At 39.5% G+C, this 17484-nt stretch overlaps 1 protein-coding gene across 1 annotated transcript in view; it reads right to left on the reverse strand.

The window, feature by feature from the left end:
• LOC307157661 (uncharacterized protein) overlaps positions 1-17484 on the reverse strand; it is a gene marked incomplete at its 5' end in the record, with an annotated part of 26580 nt that continues 9096 nt past the window's right edge. The window contains 6 exons of the mRNA XM_079869589.1: positions 1-426; positions 511-787; positions 1523-1633; positions 1989-2080; positions 2515-2560; positions 2697-3262. Coding sequence (XP_079725715.1) covers positions 208-426; positions 511-787; positions 1523-1633; positions 1989-2080; positions 2515-2560; positions 2697-3262 — 1311 coding nt within the window. The 3' untranslated portion in view covers positions 1-207. The remainder of the gene's footprint in view (positions 427-510; positions 788-1522; positions 1634-1988; positions 2081-2514; positions 2561-2696; positions 3263-17484) is intronic.

A 17484-nucleotide genomic window follows, 5' to 3' on the forward strand; every position in this document is an offset into this window, starting at 1 on the left:
CATTAGTACTTTATTAGCAGTATTAGTATTTATTAATATAAATGTATTGAAATTGTACAATAAAAAAATGTAAAAAAGAAAAAGTGTTTGCAATATTTCATTACAAAACTGTTGTTCAAACACAGACAAACTAAAACTTAGACTGCTAAGGCAAAACCTACACAATGCAACGTGTTTGCAATGATTGGAACATCAGACCTAAAGAGGTTAACTGTGTGTCCGCAGCCGTTTTATGTGTTGATAGCAGAGAATGTATAGCTCTTCATCAGTAATGTTTGGATCAGCTGGATCAACCAAAGATTGGAGTTCCGTCATCTCCTCTTCAGTCAGAGGGCACTCATATTCAGGCACTATAACACCAGTTTCTGAGTCAGGGCCATCAAAGTCAATAGCGGTGTCCCAGTCAATGTCTGGCTCTTGAAGGTCCTATGAATGCATCAAGGCAAGCTGTTAGTAAATCTGGTCCCAAGTCGTATAAATTTTCTTCTTCAAAAAAAAAAAACCACTTACTGCAAAGTTCTCTGAATGTACATTGGTGTTTAGCATCCGAGCAATTTCCCAAATCTGTGTCGGACTCCGGTTTCCCTCAGTACGTAGTGGATGGTGGTTCCAGCCTTCAGTGAATATCTCCAAGTCTCTTTTGAGTCTTGGAAGAATTGCATAATGCACACAGAATATGTCATCTGTACATGAAATGTCCAAGAGGTCATCTTCTTCAAGGGAGTGCAGAAGATTGTAGTACTTCGATGATACTAAGATCCACACATCTCGCCATAAGCGTTCTATCCTACGAAGGTTTAAAACAAAATTATCTTGAGTACACTGTAAGAAAACAACATTGTGCCAAAGTCAAGCAGGCAATACATTTCTAATTGGAAAACTATGTTGGTGCATCACATACTTCACTTCTAATACAAGATTGCAGTAAACAAATCTGTTGTATTAACACTTACTTTATGGAGAACAAGACAGATGAAGACGCATTACTTGAAGGGATAGTTCACCCAAAAATTGTATTCTGTCATTTACTCACCCTCAAGTTGTTTCAAACCTGTATGAATTTATTCATTCTGCTGTACAAAGAAAGCAAAAAAAAAAAAAAAAAAAAAAAACTATGCAAGTCAATGATTTACATCAACCGTTTGGGTTGCCCACATTCTTCAAAATATCTTCTTTTGTGTTCAGCAGAAGAAAGAAATTCATACAGGTTTTAAACAACTTGAGGGTGAGTAAATGACAGAATTAAAATTTTTGGGTGAACTATTACTTTAAGGGAAGCAGTACTTAAAGTCAAGCCAAGTCACCTTTATTTGTATAGTGCTTTTTACAGATTGTTTCAAAACAGCTTTACAGTGATAACAGGAAATTAATGCAACAAAGACTGAAGTCTTTCAATTCTTTTTTTGTTTGTCATTTGTATAAGATGCCTCACAAACCTGACCATAAAGGTAAACTGCAATAAAATATGAGGACGAGTATGAATATCAGGAAAAAACTATGCAAGGTAAGAAATTAATTGTACCTTTGGTTGTGCACACTTTTTGCCGAGATGAAGCTTCCCCGATCAGTGCCACGGACAGTGAACATAAACCGGGCAATGTCCACGTTCTCCACTCCCTGGTCAGCTCTTACCCTGAAATCGCAGTAATTATGGTACCAATTAGGCCTAACTGAACTACTTATTTATATTTTTGATGATGGTTCTGTAATTTCTTAGATTAATAAACACATCCCTCAAGAAGTAGTCTATAGTGATAAATGTCATCCAATATAAACCCACAACCAAGGATGATGAGTGTGTACAATGGTATGAGTGAGTAAACAGAATAATTATTTTGTAATGCCATGTTGCTTTTAGGAAAGTGTTGATTAATCTAAATTTTTCCATGTAAGATGAAGCTCATATTAAACTATTTTAATTTTCCCAGCCTATTTACCTACAGTACATAGATAACACTGTAGCTTTTTAACTTTCTAAAATACACTACCTTGAAAGTAAACCATGCAGGTGAGTTGCCTCAAGGAAGAAGTGAAATGCCGTTGATGCACAGTTATTTGTGGCTGCATTCAAGTACATTATCTACAAAAAAAAAAACATTTTGAACAATTAAAAGGCATCAAAGTTAAAACTGATAGGGTTCCTTCTCAGGAAGCATGAGTATGCGCAGCAAGCAAAGCACACTGACCAAGTTATATTATGAAAATTGTTTGTCATGTGCCTTTTACTTAAAGGTAAATTATGTGAACTTTGTATGCAGTTTTTTTTATTAACCGGTTGAGTGCCAATGCATCTTGCGGGAAGATGATTGTAGCCAGAGCTACTTCTCTCTGTTTATGTCTATAGACTTTAAATGAATTTAAGGTCTGAGCATTACAAGCGTTTTATTTAAAAAGTTATGTAAAAATCTTTATTCTTAAGAATGTTTACCAAAGGCACAAGGTCTATGCTGGTATATAGCCCGTGTTCAACATGTGGTATTACTAAAATGTCAAAAACCAGCAACAACCAGTTACCTTCCTGGAGAAACCATCCACTCCTCCAAATATCACAATGTTGTATCTAGAACGCAATTGGGCATAAAATATCAAATTAAAACAATTTCAATGTGTATTATACAAATTACCCAATCCAAAATGAATTAGCTATCCAGTACTTTAAATTATTAACTTCAAATAAACTTGACTTTAATACAAACCTGATTAACTTGTGGTTTGTGTCCACGTGTACCAGAGACAAGGGTCCTGGTACAGAGTAAACTCTGCGTACAACACAGCCAAGACTTGACAGCCTTGAGATGATGCCCACAGAATCAACCCTATGCATGGAGGCTGCAATTCTTCTCCACTGAACCCTATGGCCTATTGACTCCAGTCTCCCTCTGACCATCCTGTAGCCAGCGTTTGGTAAAGGATTCTTGATTGAAGCAACCAAATCGTCAAGTTCATCATTACTGATGGAACTATACATGTTCCTGACAGAGAGCTCGTACTCTTCCATTCGTCTGAAGACTGTGCTTCTTGAAACACCCATCAGTCTAGCAATGCACGACACAGGAAGTTGAGTATGGAGCATTTCTTTCAGACGCTGTTCTCCATTCAAAATTTTGGGTCGTCCTGTGGTACCAGCAGCAACTTCCACCGTGATACATGGGTCTGGACGTTCCAGTTGTGCCTTCACAAGGTCAAAGAGATCTTGCAAAGCCTGGGAGATATCAGGATGTACTTCTACATGATTGGATAGGGCATGTAGAAGATACAGCTCCTGACGACAAATGAATTCGAAGTAATCCAAATTCAGTGGTGTTGTGTTGAATCCTTGTTCTATTTTATGTAAAAGCCTCTGATAAATGTGATTTCTTAGCTGTTGCAAGACAGAACAAAGTATAGTTAATAATGTCTCATGGTCACACACACACAAATCACTGTTTAAAACTTGTCGAAAAAAATTTTAATCACGAAAATAATGTATGTATTTTTCCAAATTAGCATTCGCAGGTTTGTACGCTAATAATTTTACCAATTAACAAATGACTGCATTTCTAAAGCTAGCTACCCCTTAGGTAAAACCGCTAAATGTAAATAACTGGAAGAAAATGCAGAAATTGGTTAATCTTCCAGTTTTTTAAACATAACAGTTTTAGCTAAAGGGTAGCTAGCTTTAGCAAATTTCTGGAGGGCAGAAAACTTCTGCTATTAGTTTTACTAACGACAAAAATGTAGCTAACTTGCAAAATTACAGCGCATACAGGAAACGAAAATCAGTATCATCAAATAATATTACAATAGATCTCTGAAAGATGTTAAATTTGTGACTTACTTGTTCCGACATGTTTTTTTCTCTCAACCTCTCATCGTCTCTTGACTGCACCTGATCGGTGTTGAAAGTGACCAATCAAATGAGCGGAGAGCGGAGACATCAGCCACTGTTCCCGCCACTGTTCCATGCCACTGTTCCCGCCTCCAAAGGAGCGCGTAGAGATGGTCGAGCGAGAGTGCGTCACAGCCCCATGCCCGCACGCGGTTGCTTTCTGAGCGCTCGCGGTGCAGACACGCGCCCGCGCGAGGATGGCATTTTTGCGCGCGGATGCTGTTCTTTGCCCTCGTATCCTGTGCATGCGCCTAGATTTTATGTGCGCGAGTTTTAATAATAATAATAATAAATTTTATTTGGAAAAGCGCCTTTCAAGGTACCCAAGGACACTGTACAGTTTGGATAGGCAGAGACAAGGAAATATAAAGACATAAACATAAAGAACATACAGGGTTTAAAATGTTATCATGCACACACAAGACATAGAAATACACTGCGCACAAGGTGTAAAATCCGATCAATCTAGTCAAATTATGGGACTGCCAGGAAAGCTAGGCTAAAAAGATGGGTTTTTAATTTAGTTTTAAAAGTGGATAAACCTGTGCAATGGCGCAACTCAAGTGGCAGAGCATTCCACAGTTTGGGGCCTACCACGCTGAACGCCCTGTCGCCCATGGTGCGGAGGCGAGATGTGGGGACGTATAAGAGGCATGTATCAGTAGAACGAAGGGTGCGTGAGGTCGTGTATGGGGTGAGAAGATCAGATAGGTAAGATGGGGCTAGATTATGTAGGGATTTATAGACAAGTAGAAGGTTTTTGTAGTGTATGCGATAGTGGACAGGAAGCCAGTGTAATTGCTGAAGGATAGGGGTAATGTGATCCCAGGGCCGTGTGCGGGTGAGTAGTCTTGCAGCAGAATTTTGAACATGCTGCAACCTATTGAGGGTTTTTTCCGGGATGCCGTAAAGTAGGGCATTGCAGTAGTCTAGCCTTGACGTTATAAATGCATGTATTAGTGTTTCTGCTGCAGATGAATTGAGGGAGGGGCGGAGTTTGGAGATGCTTTTGAGATGGAAGAAAGATGCTCTGGTGATATTTTTAATGTGTGACTCAAAAGAGAGGGTAGGATAAAATATTACTCCTAGATTTCGAATTTCAGAATTTGTTGTAGTGAAATAACCAGGAATAGATACCTGCACATTTTCAAGTTTCTTAAGAATGTTGGGTGTGGAAATAAGAATAGCCTCTGTCTTGTCTTGATTGAGTTTGAGAAAATTTTGAGTCATCCAGTTATTTATGGCGTTTAAGCAATGAACCAGATTGGATAATGATAGTATATTGGCGGGTTTGGTGTGAATGTAAATCTGTGTGTCGTCAGCATAGCAATGAAAATTGAGACCATAGTGTTGTATTATCTGGCCAAGGGGAAGGATGTAGATTGTGAAGAGCAGGGGGCCGAGAACAGAACCCTGGGGGACACCATGTGACAGGGTTGAATTTGGAGATCTGTAATTCCCAATCGAAACAAACTGTTGTCTGTCAGTAAGGTATGATTTGAACCAAGACAGTGGAACAACAGTGATACCGAGTAACGCCTCCAGTCGATAAAGTAGGAGGTTGTGGCAGATAGTGTCAAAGGCAGCTGTGAGGTCAAGGAGAATAAGAATACTGACATGGCCAGAGTCAGCAGCCAATAGTAGGTCATTGACTACCTTAACAAGGGCAGTCTCAGTACTGTGCATGGCCCTGAATCCTGACTGAAACTTCTCCCAAAAACCATGACAATTTAGGTACTCTTGGAGCTGTTTTGCAACCGAGCGTTCAAGGAGTTTTGCAAGGAAAGGTAGGTTAGAAATGGGCCGATAGTTCTTATAATCCTCAACGGCTGCTCCAGGACTTTTCAAAACAGGGGTGATAGCTGCCTTTTTGAGAAGCACAGGAACAGAGCCCGAATAAAGGGAGGAGTTTATTATTTGTACCAGGAGGGGTGAGATGGCAGGAAGGCAGACCTTAATCAGTGCAGTCGGCATAGGGTCAAAGAGGCAGGTGGTAGGCCTAGACTTACTGACAAGGTCATGAACATCCCGTTCGTCAACAGGTGTAAAGGCAGAGAAGGACCTGTTTAGTGTAGCACAGGGGGAGGGGGAGGGGGAGGGGAAGGGGGAGGCGTCATCTTGGGGGGAGTGAGTTGTTTGAAGCTGTTGGTATATCAAATAAATTTTACTGTTAAAGAAAACCAGAAATTCACAACACAGTTCAGTGGATGGGGTAAGTGGAAAAGATTTATTCGGTTGGGTTAGCTTATTAATAGTGGAAAAGAGGGCTCTCGAATTATGACGACCTTTGTCTATGATGGAGGTGTAATACAAGGTTTTAGCCCGGTTAAGAGACTCTTTGTAAGTAGTGACATGGTCATTGTAAGCCAGGGCATGAACCGTTAGGCCAGTCTTCCAACTAAGTCGCTCCAGCTGACGTCCAGCCGCCTTTATTTTACGAAGCTCCGGTGTAAACCATGGGGCAGACTGAGTAAAGGAGACATGGCGTGTCTTCAGGGGTGCAAGAAGATTGAGGGAGTCAGCAAGATGTGTATTGTACATCAGGACTAAGTCATCAGTACAGACATCCAATGACTCTGAGCTGAGTTTTGAATTTAGAGTGTATAAGAGGGCAGCTGAGTTGATGTTCTTTGTGTTCCTATATGTGATGGAACGAGAGGGACGTTGGCGATGGAGAGGCTCAGGAACAGCAAGTTTGAACATAATGGCTCTATGGTCGGACACAAAAAGATCTTTGGGACATACGTGAGTTGGCATGATGCCAGCAGTGCAGACAAGATCTAATATATGACTTCTTGAATGGGTAGGGAAGTCAACATGCTGAGTGAGATCGAAACAGTCCAGCAGGTTTAAAAAGTGTTCAGCAAAATTACAGTTTCCAGAATCAACATGTATATTGAAATCACCAAGCACCAGGATGGATGAGTACATAGGACTAACAGATGAGAGTAACTCTGAAAACTCGTTAATAAAAGCAGAGGACATTTTTGGAGGTCGATAAACAAGTAATAACAGGAGCGGTGCTCCACCAGTGAATTTCAGAGCAAGACATTCAAACGATAAATAGTCCTGGACAGGCACTGATAGAACCCTATAGCATGAGCGGAAGATCACAGCAAGGCCACCACCCCGGCCAGTGAAACGTGGCTTAGCAACAAACTCATAACCAGAGGGGGTAGCTTCATTCAATGTAATAAAATCATTTGGTATCTGCCAAGTTTCAGTCAAACTAAATACATCAATACCAGCATCAGTAATGACATCATTAATAAAAGTTGCTTTCTTGTTCAGAGACCGCACATTAAGCAGACCAAACTGGGTATTTCTGAAAGTAGGGTAGTCTGAGGAGGCTTTTAACAGTTTTATGGCGTGTAGGTTCTCAACGTCGGCAGTTCGCCCCGCAGCAGGCCTCGTCTCTCTACGAGACAGACTCCATAGTGAATCGATGTTGTTCGTGTGGTTGAAGCGAGCAAACTTCCGACCAGAGCCCCTGTGTAAATATTTAGGAAGACGCAGCAGACCAAGATGTTGGTGCGCGCGGAGAACATCTGGAAATTTGTAAACTTTGTTTCCAAGGCAATGGAGATAGGATGACGAGTATCTTAATGCCATGTCGGATTCAAAGAGGTGCCCGTTCGAGTGATTAGGCTCTCTGTAGTATAAGCAGTCTGGCCCATAGACAAGAGACCAGAGCAGCGTCACGATTGTTACATGCATTAGGAGGGGGTATGATTTGAGCACCATCTGGCTCAGTCCAAACAAGCATAACGTTACCAAACACAACAGCAAACAGCCACACACTCAACCTAGCCTCTGTAAACTCAATACTTTAGCCAACAGGGCAACCACTTTTGCACTCAAGGGAACAGCAACGGAGGTAGCCAAACCAAAGAGTAGCGACAGCAGTTCAAATAGGCAAAACTCAAGCAAACTCGAACAAGCAAGCAGAGACTTACCAGCGAACAGTGTTAGTGGATCACTCCTGAGAGGGCTCGCATAAGCAAAACAGGGAAAGGGGAGGCACAGCAGCTGCCCGTCGGTTTGGCAAACACTTAGCTAGCAGTCTTGCTCAAGTCAGCAATCCAAGATGATTGATTTATAATAATTCCACATTTAGGTACTAATCAATATGCGTGACAGGGCCGAGTGACAGTAGCAGACGTTGATCCGGTAGCCAGTAATCCAGCATGAGATAAACCTCCAGGGAAACTGGGCTCAGTCCAGTGTCTGCCGTTTGAAGTAACTTGAAATGTCACACAAAACACAAAGTGTAATCCAGTAATTAAAACGTTATCCAGCACGAAATAGCCTCCAGGGAAATAGGGCTCAGTCCAGTGTCTGCATTTTGGATTGACGGAGCGCACAAAACACAAAACACAAAACAAGCGTACTGAGAAAAACAAAACAAGCAGAGCAAGCCGGCGAGTAGCGGCAGCCAAACGCGCCAGCGTTCACTCGTGACCCGGAAGTTTTGAGACTAAATAAACGCCATACGTTAAGCTCATTCTTTAGACAGCGTTCAGACGATAGCTCTGTGGTCAACGCAACAACATTCTCTTGGTCGGCGTTACGTCACAAATCATGTGACTTGCATAGCAACAAGCCGCCGCCATGTTTGAAGGGTAAAACAAACCGAAGGCAAAGCCCGAGGCAAATCAAAAAGGTATCTATTCACAGAAGTTTTGCTGTGGATTATGTCAGTTATGGATACTAACGGACTACTTTATCTATATCTGTGTATGCGAATGTATGTCGGTGGTGAGAAGTGAATGTAATAAAACACTCATGTAAAGCACTTTGTGACTAACTTAGCTAACGTTACATATCTGTGAAAGGCGCTAAGTTATATCAGGGGTCTGGAAACTTTTTGACCAAAGAGACATTTTTTCATTTTTGGATAATGCATTTTAGTCACAGTAAAAAAAAAAAAAAACGGTCCATATTCATCAAACAATACATAAGTTGCAATATGGAATTAATTGTGCAGGGCTTTCACTGTGAGGTTGAGTTACCAAGTGATGAGCATAAATCCTCTTTTGTGTGCGTGTGTGTGTGAGAGAGAGAGAGTGAATGCACACAGTAACAGTTACTTACATCAGCTGTGTTTACGTGAATACTCGACTTGGCATTTTGAAATATTTCTGTTTATTTGGCCGTTTAGGCGCGCAACCGAAGACAAAGGCTACTATGGTTGTCCGTGTTGCGCTCGGAGCGCGCGCACAGCATCAATTCAGTTCTCTTTCGCGACTTATCGCGCTTTTAATATTTATTTTCAATATAAAGCACATTCTTTTCTTTCTCATTAATTCATGTTTTGTTATTAATAACTTTAAACAGAATCGTCAACTGTGAAATCTGCGCGGATTATTACGACACATGTATAGGACATAAAGGGTCTCTGAGGCAAAAGTGAAAGTACCAGCGGTCAGCGGGTGAAATGTCTCTTTGCGCAGTAAAAGTACCCGTTTCAATAAAATTATATATTAAAATTTATAAAGTCTACTTTTACATTTTCGCCAGTGCAGGAGCTGTAGGTTACCAGAAACGTAAGTGGTTAGCTGATTGCTGTGGTGACTCGTGACTCTCGCGAACAGCACTGAAGACACACTTTTTCCGGTACAACTTTAATATTATTATTATCATAAACTTTTCATTAACTTTAGTAGGCTGTACTAGGCTACAACAAGGGAATTGTAATTGGTTGCTTTTTCTGCAGAGAGCCGATCTTTGTTGATGTGTCTTAATTGTTTCATCGATAGTTTGTTGGTAAAGGGTGAGAGACCTTGCGAGCCACATGATTTATGCCAAAGAGCCAGATGTGGCTCGGGAGCCGAATACAGATCTTCTTCTTCTATTACAGAATGTCTTATCAGTATATAGACAACAACAGAACAGTTTTTCGGCATGATTTGCCGAAGGATTTGCGCTCGTTTGTCTTCCGCTTCGTGTTGCCTAATGGCTGGCGCTTGTTTGTTTTACCCTTCGCCGCGTTGCTATGCGCGCGCAGTGCATTATGGGAGTAAAAGTCCCGGATGTCCGACCTCGAGAATGTGCCTCGCGGACCATCAAGCGTTGCGAGATAGAATCTCAGCTTTACCAAAGCCATAATTTTGTCTCTAGTTAAATATTTGTCAAAAAGAACAGGCGTTTTTCGTTGCCTCTCACTTGCGCTGGATCTCTTTTTAGCAAGTTTCTTTTGTCTCCCTCACTGCGCGCGCCGGGTCTTTCTCGAAATTAAACATTTCAGGGTAAAAACACATCATACAGCTGATAATACTGTATGTCGCTGCGTGTCATCCACACAAATCACGAAAAAAAAAACCTGTAACAAATTATTTAGCCTTTGTTGCTTCAAAGAAACAGAATGCCTTTTTGAATTCACCTTACAATAAAACGAGGTTGATCGCGAATTAAAGAGCTCTGTATCTGCTGCTCACTCGCATTCGTTTCGTCAACAGTTCATGTTTAGATAATGCCAGATTGTTGACAATCATACACACTGCTCAAACATTCTAAAACTGTACAAAACCAGTTGAAACAACTGGATTGAACACTTCAATAGAAGTTTTGTGTGAAAAACCTTTAAATACAATAAATAAAACTACAATATTTAGGCTATAATTTAATAAGGGCCTACATTTGGATGCATCGAGAGATTTATCTTTAAAATAATTTTGCCTTTGCCTGCTCATCAGACTGGCTATCCGACACTCTCCATTTAAAAGAGGGGCGATTAACACCTATTGTCCTGCACCCCCACGATAAAGGCACTAAACTGCTCCTCCAAACCCCCCACAGGCTATCTGAGTTTGAGACTGACTTAAAACAAAGAGAAGTCGCTATTCACACTTAAACGCTATTCTAGACATTAGCATTATGCTATTAAAGTGTTGATAATGAAGGAATTAAATAATTTAGGCTACATGTAGTGATATTTTTGTCATAAAAGTTTATTAACTAAATATTTTATTATTTCAATAATTGGAGAATTAAAACGCTACTTCGGTTTGAGCCAGCTTTTTCCAAGCAAAACTAAATACAATCTTCAAACGCATGTTCATGTTGTCATGAACAAAATGTTCAACTCAATATTAAATTCCACATGGATCTTTGGATCCTTGTCCTTTCCTCATTGGGAAGCACTCACATGATTGCTAAACATGTTTGAGTAGATCCTCTGTACCTCTCGATTTCATGTGGATTACATAGCCTAATCAGATAACATTTATTAAATATTTAGACATTTAAAGGCTTTAAACATAGCCGATTTCTTTACGTGACTGAGCTGAGGCAAGTGGCTTTCGGTTCATTTTTGTGACGCGCAGTTCCCGGAGACAGAGACGACAAACAAACTTTTGTCGTTAGTCTAATATGAATTAGATCAGTTTATCTATATCAGTTTAATCAGTTTGTTTGCTCGTTTCCAAGGCTGCAATACATTGTGTTTCCTGCCAACTGGCATCCCGGGGTGTCGAAATAGAATTTTTTTTTTTAATAACTGGCTGTAGAAGTGTTTTTCAGAGAAACGAGTATATGAACTTAGCATGTTTCCTAAATATCTGCAAACATATTATGGTATTTTTATGCTTTAGTAGAGTAAAAAAGTTACAACCAGTACCTTTAACTATCACTTTGACTGACTCTTTCCAGTGCTCTGACTACTGAACTAGGAAGCTATTTGAGGGCGTTTACACCTGTTACTGAGATGCGTTTTGGTCACAAGTGGACAACACTAAATACAGGTGTATACAGGGTCTAAAACATTTTGAGCTTGTCCACTTTCGACCACTTCCAGAAGAAGTCAACTTAGTGGGTTCACGGACAAGTGCCCATGCTTTCGTAGTGTAAACAGTCATGTGGTCGAATGCGTTTGAACAGCTGCAAAAAATCACCTACTCTCTGCCTACTGACCTAATACGTAAACATTATGGGAAAAGCGCTAGCCAGACGGGATTTAAACTTTGTTGACTGAAGACCCAAGTTTGTTTTGAAGACGAAAAACGTACCAAGCACAATGTTCTCTCCGCATTCCTGATTTCGAACACACACAGCGTTCTGCGTGGTTTTGTGGCTGCTGAAACGAAAGCTGCTGCTCTCCATATGTTTTTTCCGTCGTCTCTGGGCGCTTTCACATGTAAATTGCGTGAGCTTATTTCGTCCATGAGATCGAAATACTTGAAAAAACACATACATTTACCCGTCCATAGACCCTCCCCTTGAAGAAAAAAACAAAAGTGGTTAAAAGTGGACAATAGAGATGGGATTAAACCACCTGGGGCCTCTTGTATAAAACTTTCCGTAGTTTTCATCCTAAACCTGTGCAAAATTCCCTTTATAAAAGCCAGTCAGCGGAAGATTGTGCAGACATGCAACTCCACCCCGTCTCCTCCATGAAATAACCATATATGGAGTTTACAATGCCCAGTTTAACCATGCATAACGTCATCTGCATATAATTTCCATTCATATTCCTATCCACGTGATACCATGTTTAACACAAGACATTATGAAAATATGAGATACTGACTATGTTACGTCAGATTACATCCCTAAAAATCATTCAGTAACCATGCCATGTTGTTTTAGAATAAATAAATCAACATTGTATAAAATACATTACATAGAAAGGTTTCAGTGTAGAGTTATTCTCAATCTATTCCACTGGCCAAATAGTATTTATTTAGTATTTAATTACTTTAAACAAATTAAATGTATGCAATTTTGCCTATAATTTTATGATGTTTGTTTATATATTTTTAATGGAAAAGATAGGCCTTGTTTGCAGTGTAAATAATTGTCTGTCACAGCGCATCACTGACAAAACTTTTTAAAAATAATGTGCATCTACCGTTTCCTACTGTCTGTCTGTGCACAACAACTACTGCGTCATCGGACCAATTCAAACCGGCCAATGTCCACTACAAATAGCCTATTTCTATTTAAATTCATATGAAAATGTTGTCCCTTCTGAATAATGATTTCATGAAATTTCAGTGCTTAACTCCATTAATGAGAGTGACATATTTAATTTAAATGTGTATATCAATCAAATGTAAAACAGTTTAAATCATTGTTTACTTTGCTCACTTAAGTGAAAAAGTGCGTGCGCACGGTCTAGAGTGTCCCTGCGGCGTGCACATATTTACAGCTAGTTTATATATTTATTTATAAATCCCGATATGTGCATGGAAAATTGTGTACGCACATTTCAATGGCTTTTTTGTGCGTACCCAACGTTTATACATCAGGCCCCTGGTGTAAATGGGAATGTGTCTCCCTCGCCGTGTGATCCTATCGACCAAAACGCATCTTAATATCAGGTGTAAACAGGGCCTGAGATGCACTCAGAGATTTTGTTTGGATTTATTTTTCTCTATGTTAATTATTCTCATCTTAAACAGGACAAAACACAGAAAAACTCCTGGTGAAGCGACTGAGATCCATATGACACACTATTATAAAGATGGCATGTATTAAAGTGGAGAGTGAAGACATGAAGATTGAAGAAACATTCAGTGTGAAACAAGAAGATACCGAGGAACAAATAAATATGACGATTATTAAAGAGGAGAATGAAGACATGAAGACTGAAGAAATATTCAGAGTAAAACAAGAAGAAACTGAGGAGCAAAGAGGTTGGTTTCATTCTCAAAGCTGAACTCAGTCATTTTATCCTGTTTAAAATGTCCAGCTCTACAGAAATTAATGATATTTTTGAAGAATGCCATATGATTGTCCCAATTAAAGAGGTTTTATTTGACATGGAGCAGATCGCCTCGCGGACAGATATGTTGAGATCACATGACCAGATTATTAAACTGCCTTGACGTGCATCTATGTAGCGACTTTGTCATGTTCTAATTTAAATCTAATTTATTTGCTTTGTTGGCTGCTGCAGAACAAGGAACAAAACAAGGAAGATCACATTGGATAAGAAATGCAATCTTTTTGGCCAATGAGGTGTGTGGATTGATTTTGCCTCCAGGAGTTACAGGCCACTCTACTAAGTAACTCCTGGAGGTTTAATTCCGGGTGCTGCTTTAAGAGAATCTTTGTAGGACATCTGTGTGGTGGCAGGCTAGTCCTCTTTGCACACTTTTGTCAGAATTTTCTATTTAAATATGGATTTTACTCCTGGTTATCAGGTTTTATCTGTGTGAACAGTGGTTGTTCATATATATGTTGGTCTGTGCTGTGGCACGGGTTAGTTAAATAGCAGTCCCTTTTTGCATGGCATGGTTCAATACCATTCCCAGAGAGTTTGAAACTTTTTCAAATTGTGAGGAATTACACAGAAAGCAAAAGAGCACAAGTAAAGAGCACTCATTTTATTATCATTGAAGCTGTTGGTCAGTTCAGAATGATACTATAGAAGAACAATGGCATATGTAATAAGAGTAGAATATTACAATTTTCCCTATAAAAATTAGGTTGCTGTTTAAATTTAATTTTATCTGCATCTCAACTCAAGCTCAGTGCTTTAGTGTCAAATGTGTATTTCCAAGAAAATAAACGTGTAATAATATTAGCACCTATGCAAAACAATAGTAATTTTATGATTGAATTGCTTTTATGATTAACAAATCAGGTGCTGACACCACCATCTGTAGAACTTAGTTGCACTGCTTTCAAATGTTAGTCTAGAGCCCTGGCCTCCAGGAACAGGGTTGGAAAACACTGGTTTAAGTGCTAGAGCGAGCCCATCTCTGGCTCAGCACTAGTCAAAGTGAAAAATAGATTTGAATTTAGTAATTCATAACATTATGCACTGAATGTTCTGATCATAGTGGTGTGATTTTACTCTCCAGGGAGCAGCCTAGAGTGATCACACCAGTGTGATCCTACATGTCAAAGGGTAATGAGAAAGACGTACAGTCTCTGCTACAATGGGGGTTAAACATCAAAGTACCGCAAGAGCGATTGAAAACCATACGGAGCGTCTGCTCTCTAATCTCTCTCGCTGTATTTGGATTTCATTCATTGATCGGTCTGTGCAGCGCCGGTTTAAGTCGAACAAGCCTAAAGTTTCCACCCTCAGCGAGTTGTACACTATCTGCCATTCTTTCTGTTCTTGAACAGCTGTAGTGTTCAAGCAGTCCCAGTGTTCCGTTGTTGGATGTAAGAGTGAACATATGAGTCTTCATTTTCTCCCATCATCCGAGCCACTGAGGATGCAGTGGATTAGTTTTATTTTTGAAGGTAATAATTAGTAATATTTTAATAATATCAAATTTAATTATAAATAGTTTGAATTAAACTATATCTGTTCTATCTCAATGCAGCATGCATTCTCTGGCTCCGTAGGCATCATTGTCCGACTCTAGTTCGAACTGAACACCGCTAGTACAATTTCTGCAATTTATTTTGTATGAGATTGTCCTGTTTTGTTGCCACTGGAGCATGAGCTCTTCACACAGAAACAGCTCACCCCCCAAAAATGGCAATTTTAACATGCTATAAAAAATTATCTGTGGAGTATTTTGAGCTAAAACTTCACATATACACTCTGGGGACATCAGAGACTTATTTCACATCTTGTAAAAAGTAGCATAATAGGTTTCCTTTAATGTCTCATACCCTGTTGGGATAAAAATGCAGAAACGTGGTGGATCTGTTAATGTCTCATTCCCCACCTTGCAAGCACAAACCTTGCAAGAATCGGAAATGAGTTAGTTTCCCATAGACTGGAGTGAGACCATAGACATCTCTCAAACTGTCGCAACCTTTTTTGGCATGACCTATGCCTGTAGTGCCTTAGCCAAGTGAAGCAGCAGTGTGGAGCACACATGAACCGAACATCTCTTCCGCTTTACCAGTTTATTTTAAAGCACGAAATAAACATGAATGAACATCAGAAGGTATGTTACAGTACAACTTGTAGTTACAAAATTTAAAAAGTGATAAAAAATGGGGCCAGATTAAACTGTGTGAGGTTGGGAGTGTTTAAAAATAATGTATTACAGTATACATGTAATAATGGTCTGTTCTATTTGCAGCGCGTTTCTGTATTTGGTTGTGTTGTGAGTATTTGGAGCACACGTGTGTTGTGAAACTGATGAAGATGTTTTCTGAATTTGCGGGTGTTTTTCTATTTGCATGTGTTTTCTTCAGTTGCAGTGCGTTGAGCTCTCTCGGCCACCGTATGGCTAAAACAACATTTACACATTAAAACTCTAATGCACATAAAACTATTATAATATATAGAGCAGGGTAGAACATATGGGGCCTGTCATAAATCTGTGGCCCTGGATTGTTCTGGAATATTCTGTTAACTATACTGAAAATAAATGAGAGAACACTATATTTTAGACCTAAATGGCAGTTTCGAGATTGGTCTATAATTAACCAGTTATCCTGGGTCAAGCGGCTTTTTTAAATAAGGGGCATAGTAACTACCAGCAGGATTTTGGGACGTGTCCTAAAGAAAGCAAAGAGTTATGAATATTGAGAAAAGGTTCTGAGATTACAGGTCGGACCTCTTTCAGTAGTTTAGTGGGTATAGGACTAGTGATCGACCGATGTATCGGTTTACCGATATGTTCCCCGATATTTAAGCATTTTCCCATAATCGGGTATCGGTTTTGTAATATTGGATTCGCCGATAAACGGCGCCATCTTGTGGCCGTTTTGAGAATTCCGCCATTGCAGCCCGCATCTGAGTAGATCAGTCAACAACAACTCTGTGCACAGGTAAAGTATATGTTCTGCTTGCTTTGCTTTAATTATTCAACTTTATTTAACATAACTGAAATGCAGAAATGAGATTTGAGACAAATGCCTGATATAGTTTATTTATGCAGCTTGGTTCTAAAAAATTGAGACAAACTCATGGAGTCACGTAGCATAATCCGTCATGTCCTGCCCCAATAAAGACGTAACTTTACATGAATTAAATAAAACAGACATGAATGAGTGCATGTTGAAAATAAAAGCGCTGAATATAATTCTCTATCTGTTGTATTTGATCATCATTAATCTAGGAAAAAAAGTTCGTTCGCTGAGCACTCACTGGGTTGATGATCAGGAATGCTCAAGCACGGCCACTGAATGAAACTTTTGACAAGATTATCTCGTTTAAACACCCTAGATTATATTATAATTTACTACATAGCAATTATTTCGCTAATACACATCTAAATATACCGCTTTGTGGAAATTATTTATTATCTCCACGCGCGATCGTGGTGTAAGTTATAGTTCTGTGTAAATGCAAACAGCACTTTGTCAGTTGGCATTTCATGATCTAGATTCAATCTAGATCATGAAATGCCAACTGACAAAGTGCTGTTTATATAGTCTTGAAAAAAAATGTTTGTTCATATTGCTGAGCACTCACTGGGTTGATGAACAGGAATGCTCAAGCACGGCCACTGAATGAAACTTTTGACAAGATTATCTCGTTTAAACACCCTAAATTATATTATCATTTACTACATAACCATTATTTCGCTAATACAAATCTAAATAAATACCGCTCTGTGGAAATTAATTATTTATTATCTCCACGCGCGATCGCGGTTGAGTAGCCTAAGTTATAGTTCTGTGTAAATGCATAGATAAACAGCACTTTGTCAGAAAGCATTTCATGATCTAGAGTAGACCGACAAAAACATTAT

This window comes from Squalius cephalus, assembly GCF_949319135.1.
Source record: "Squalius cephalus genome assembly, chromosome: 4".
In the NCBI taxonomy this organism is placed as follows: Eukaryota; Metazoa; Chordata; class Actinopteri; order Cypriniformes; family Leuciscidae; genus Squalius; species Squalius cephalus.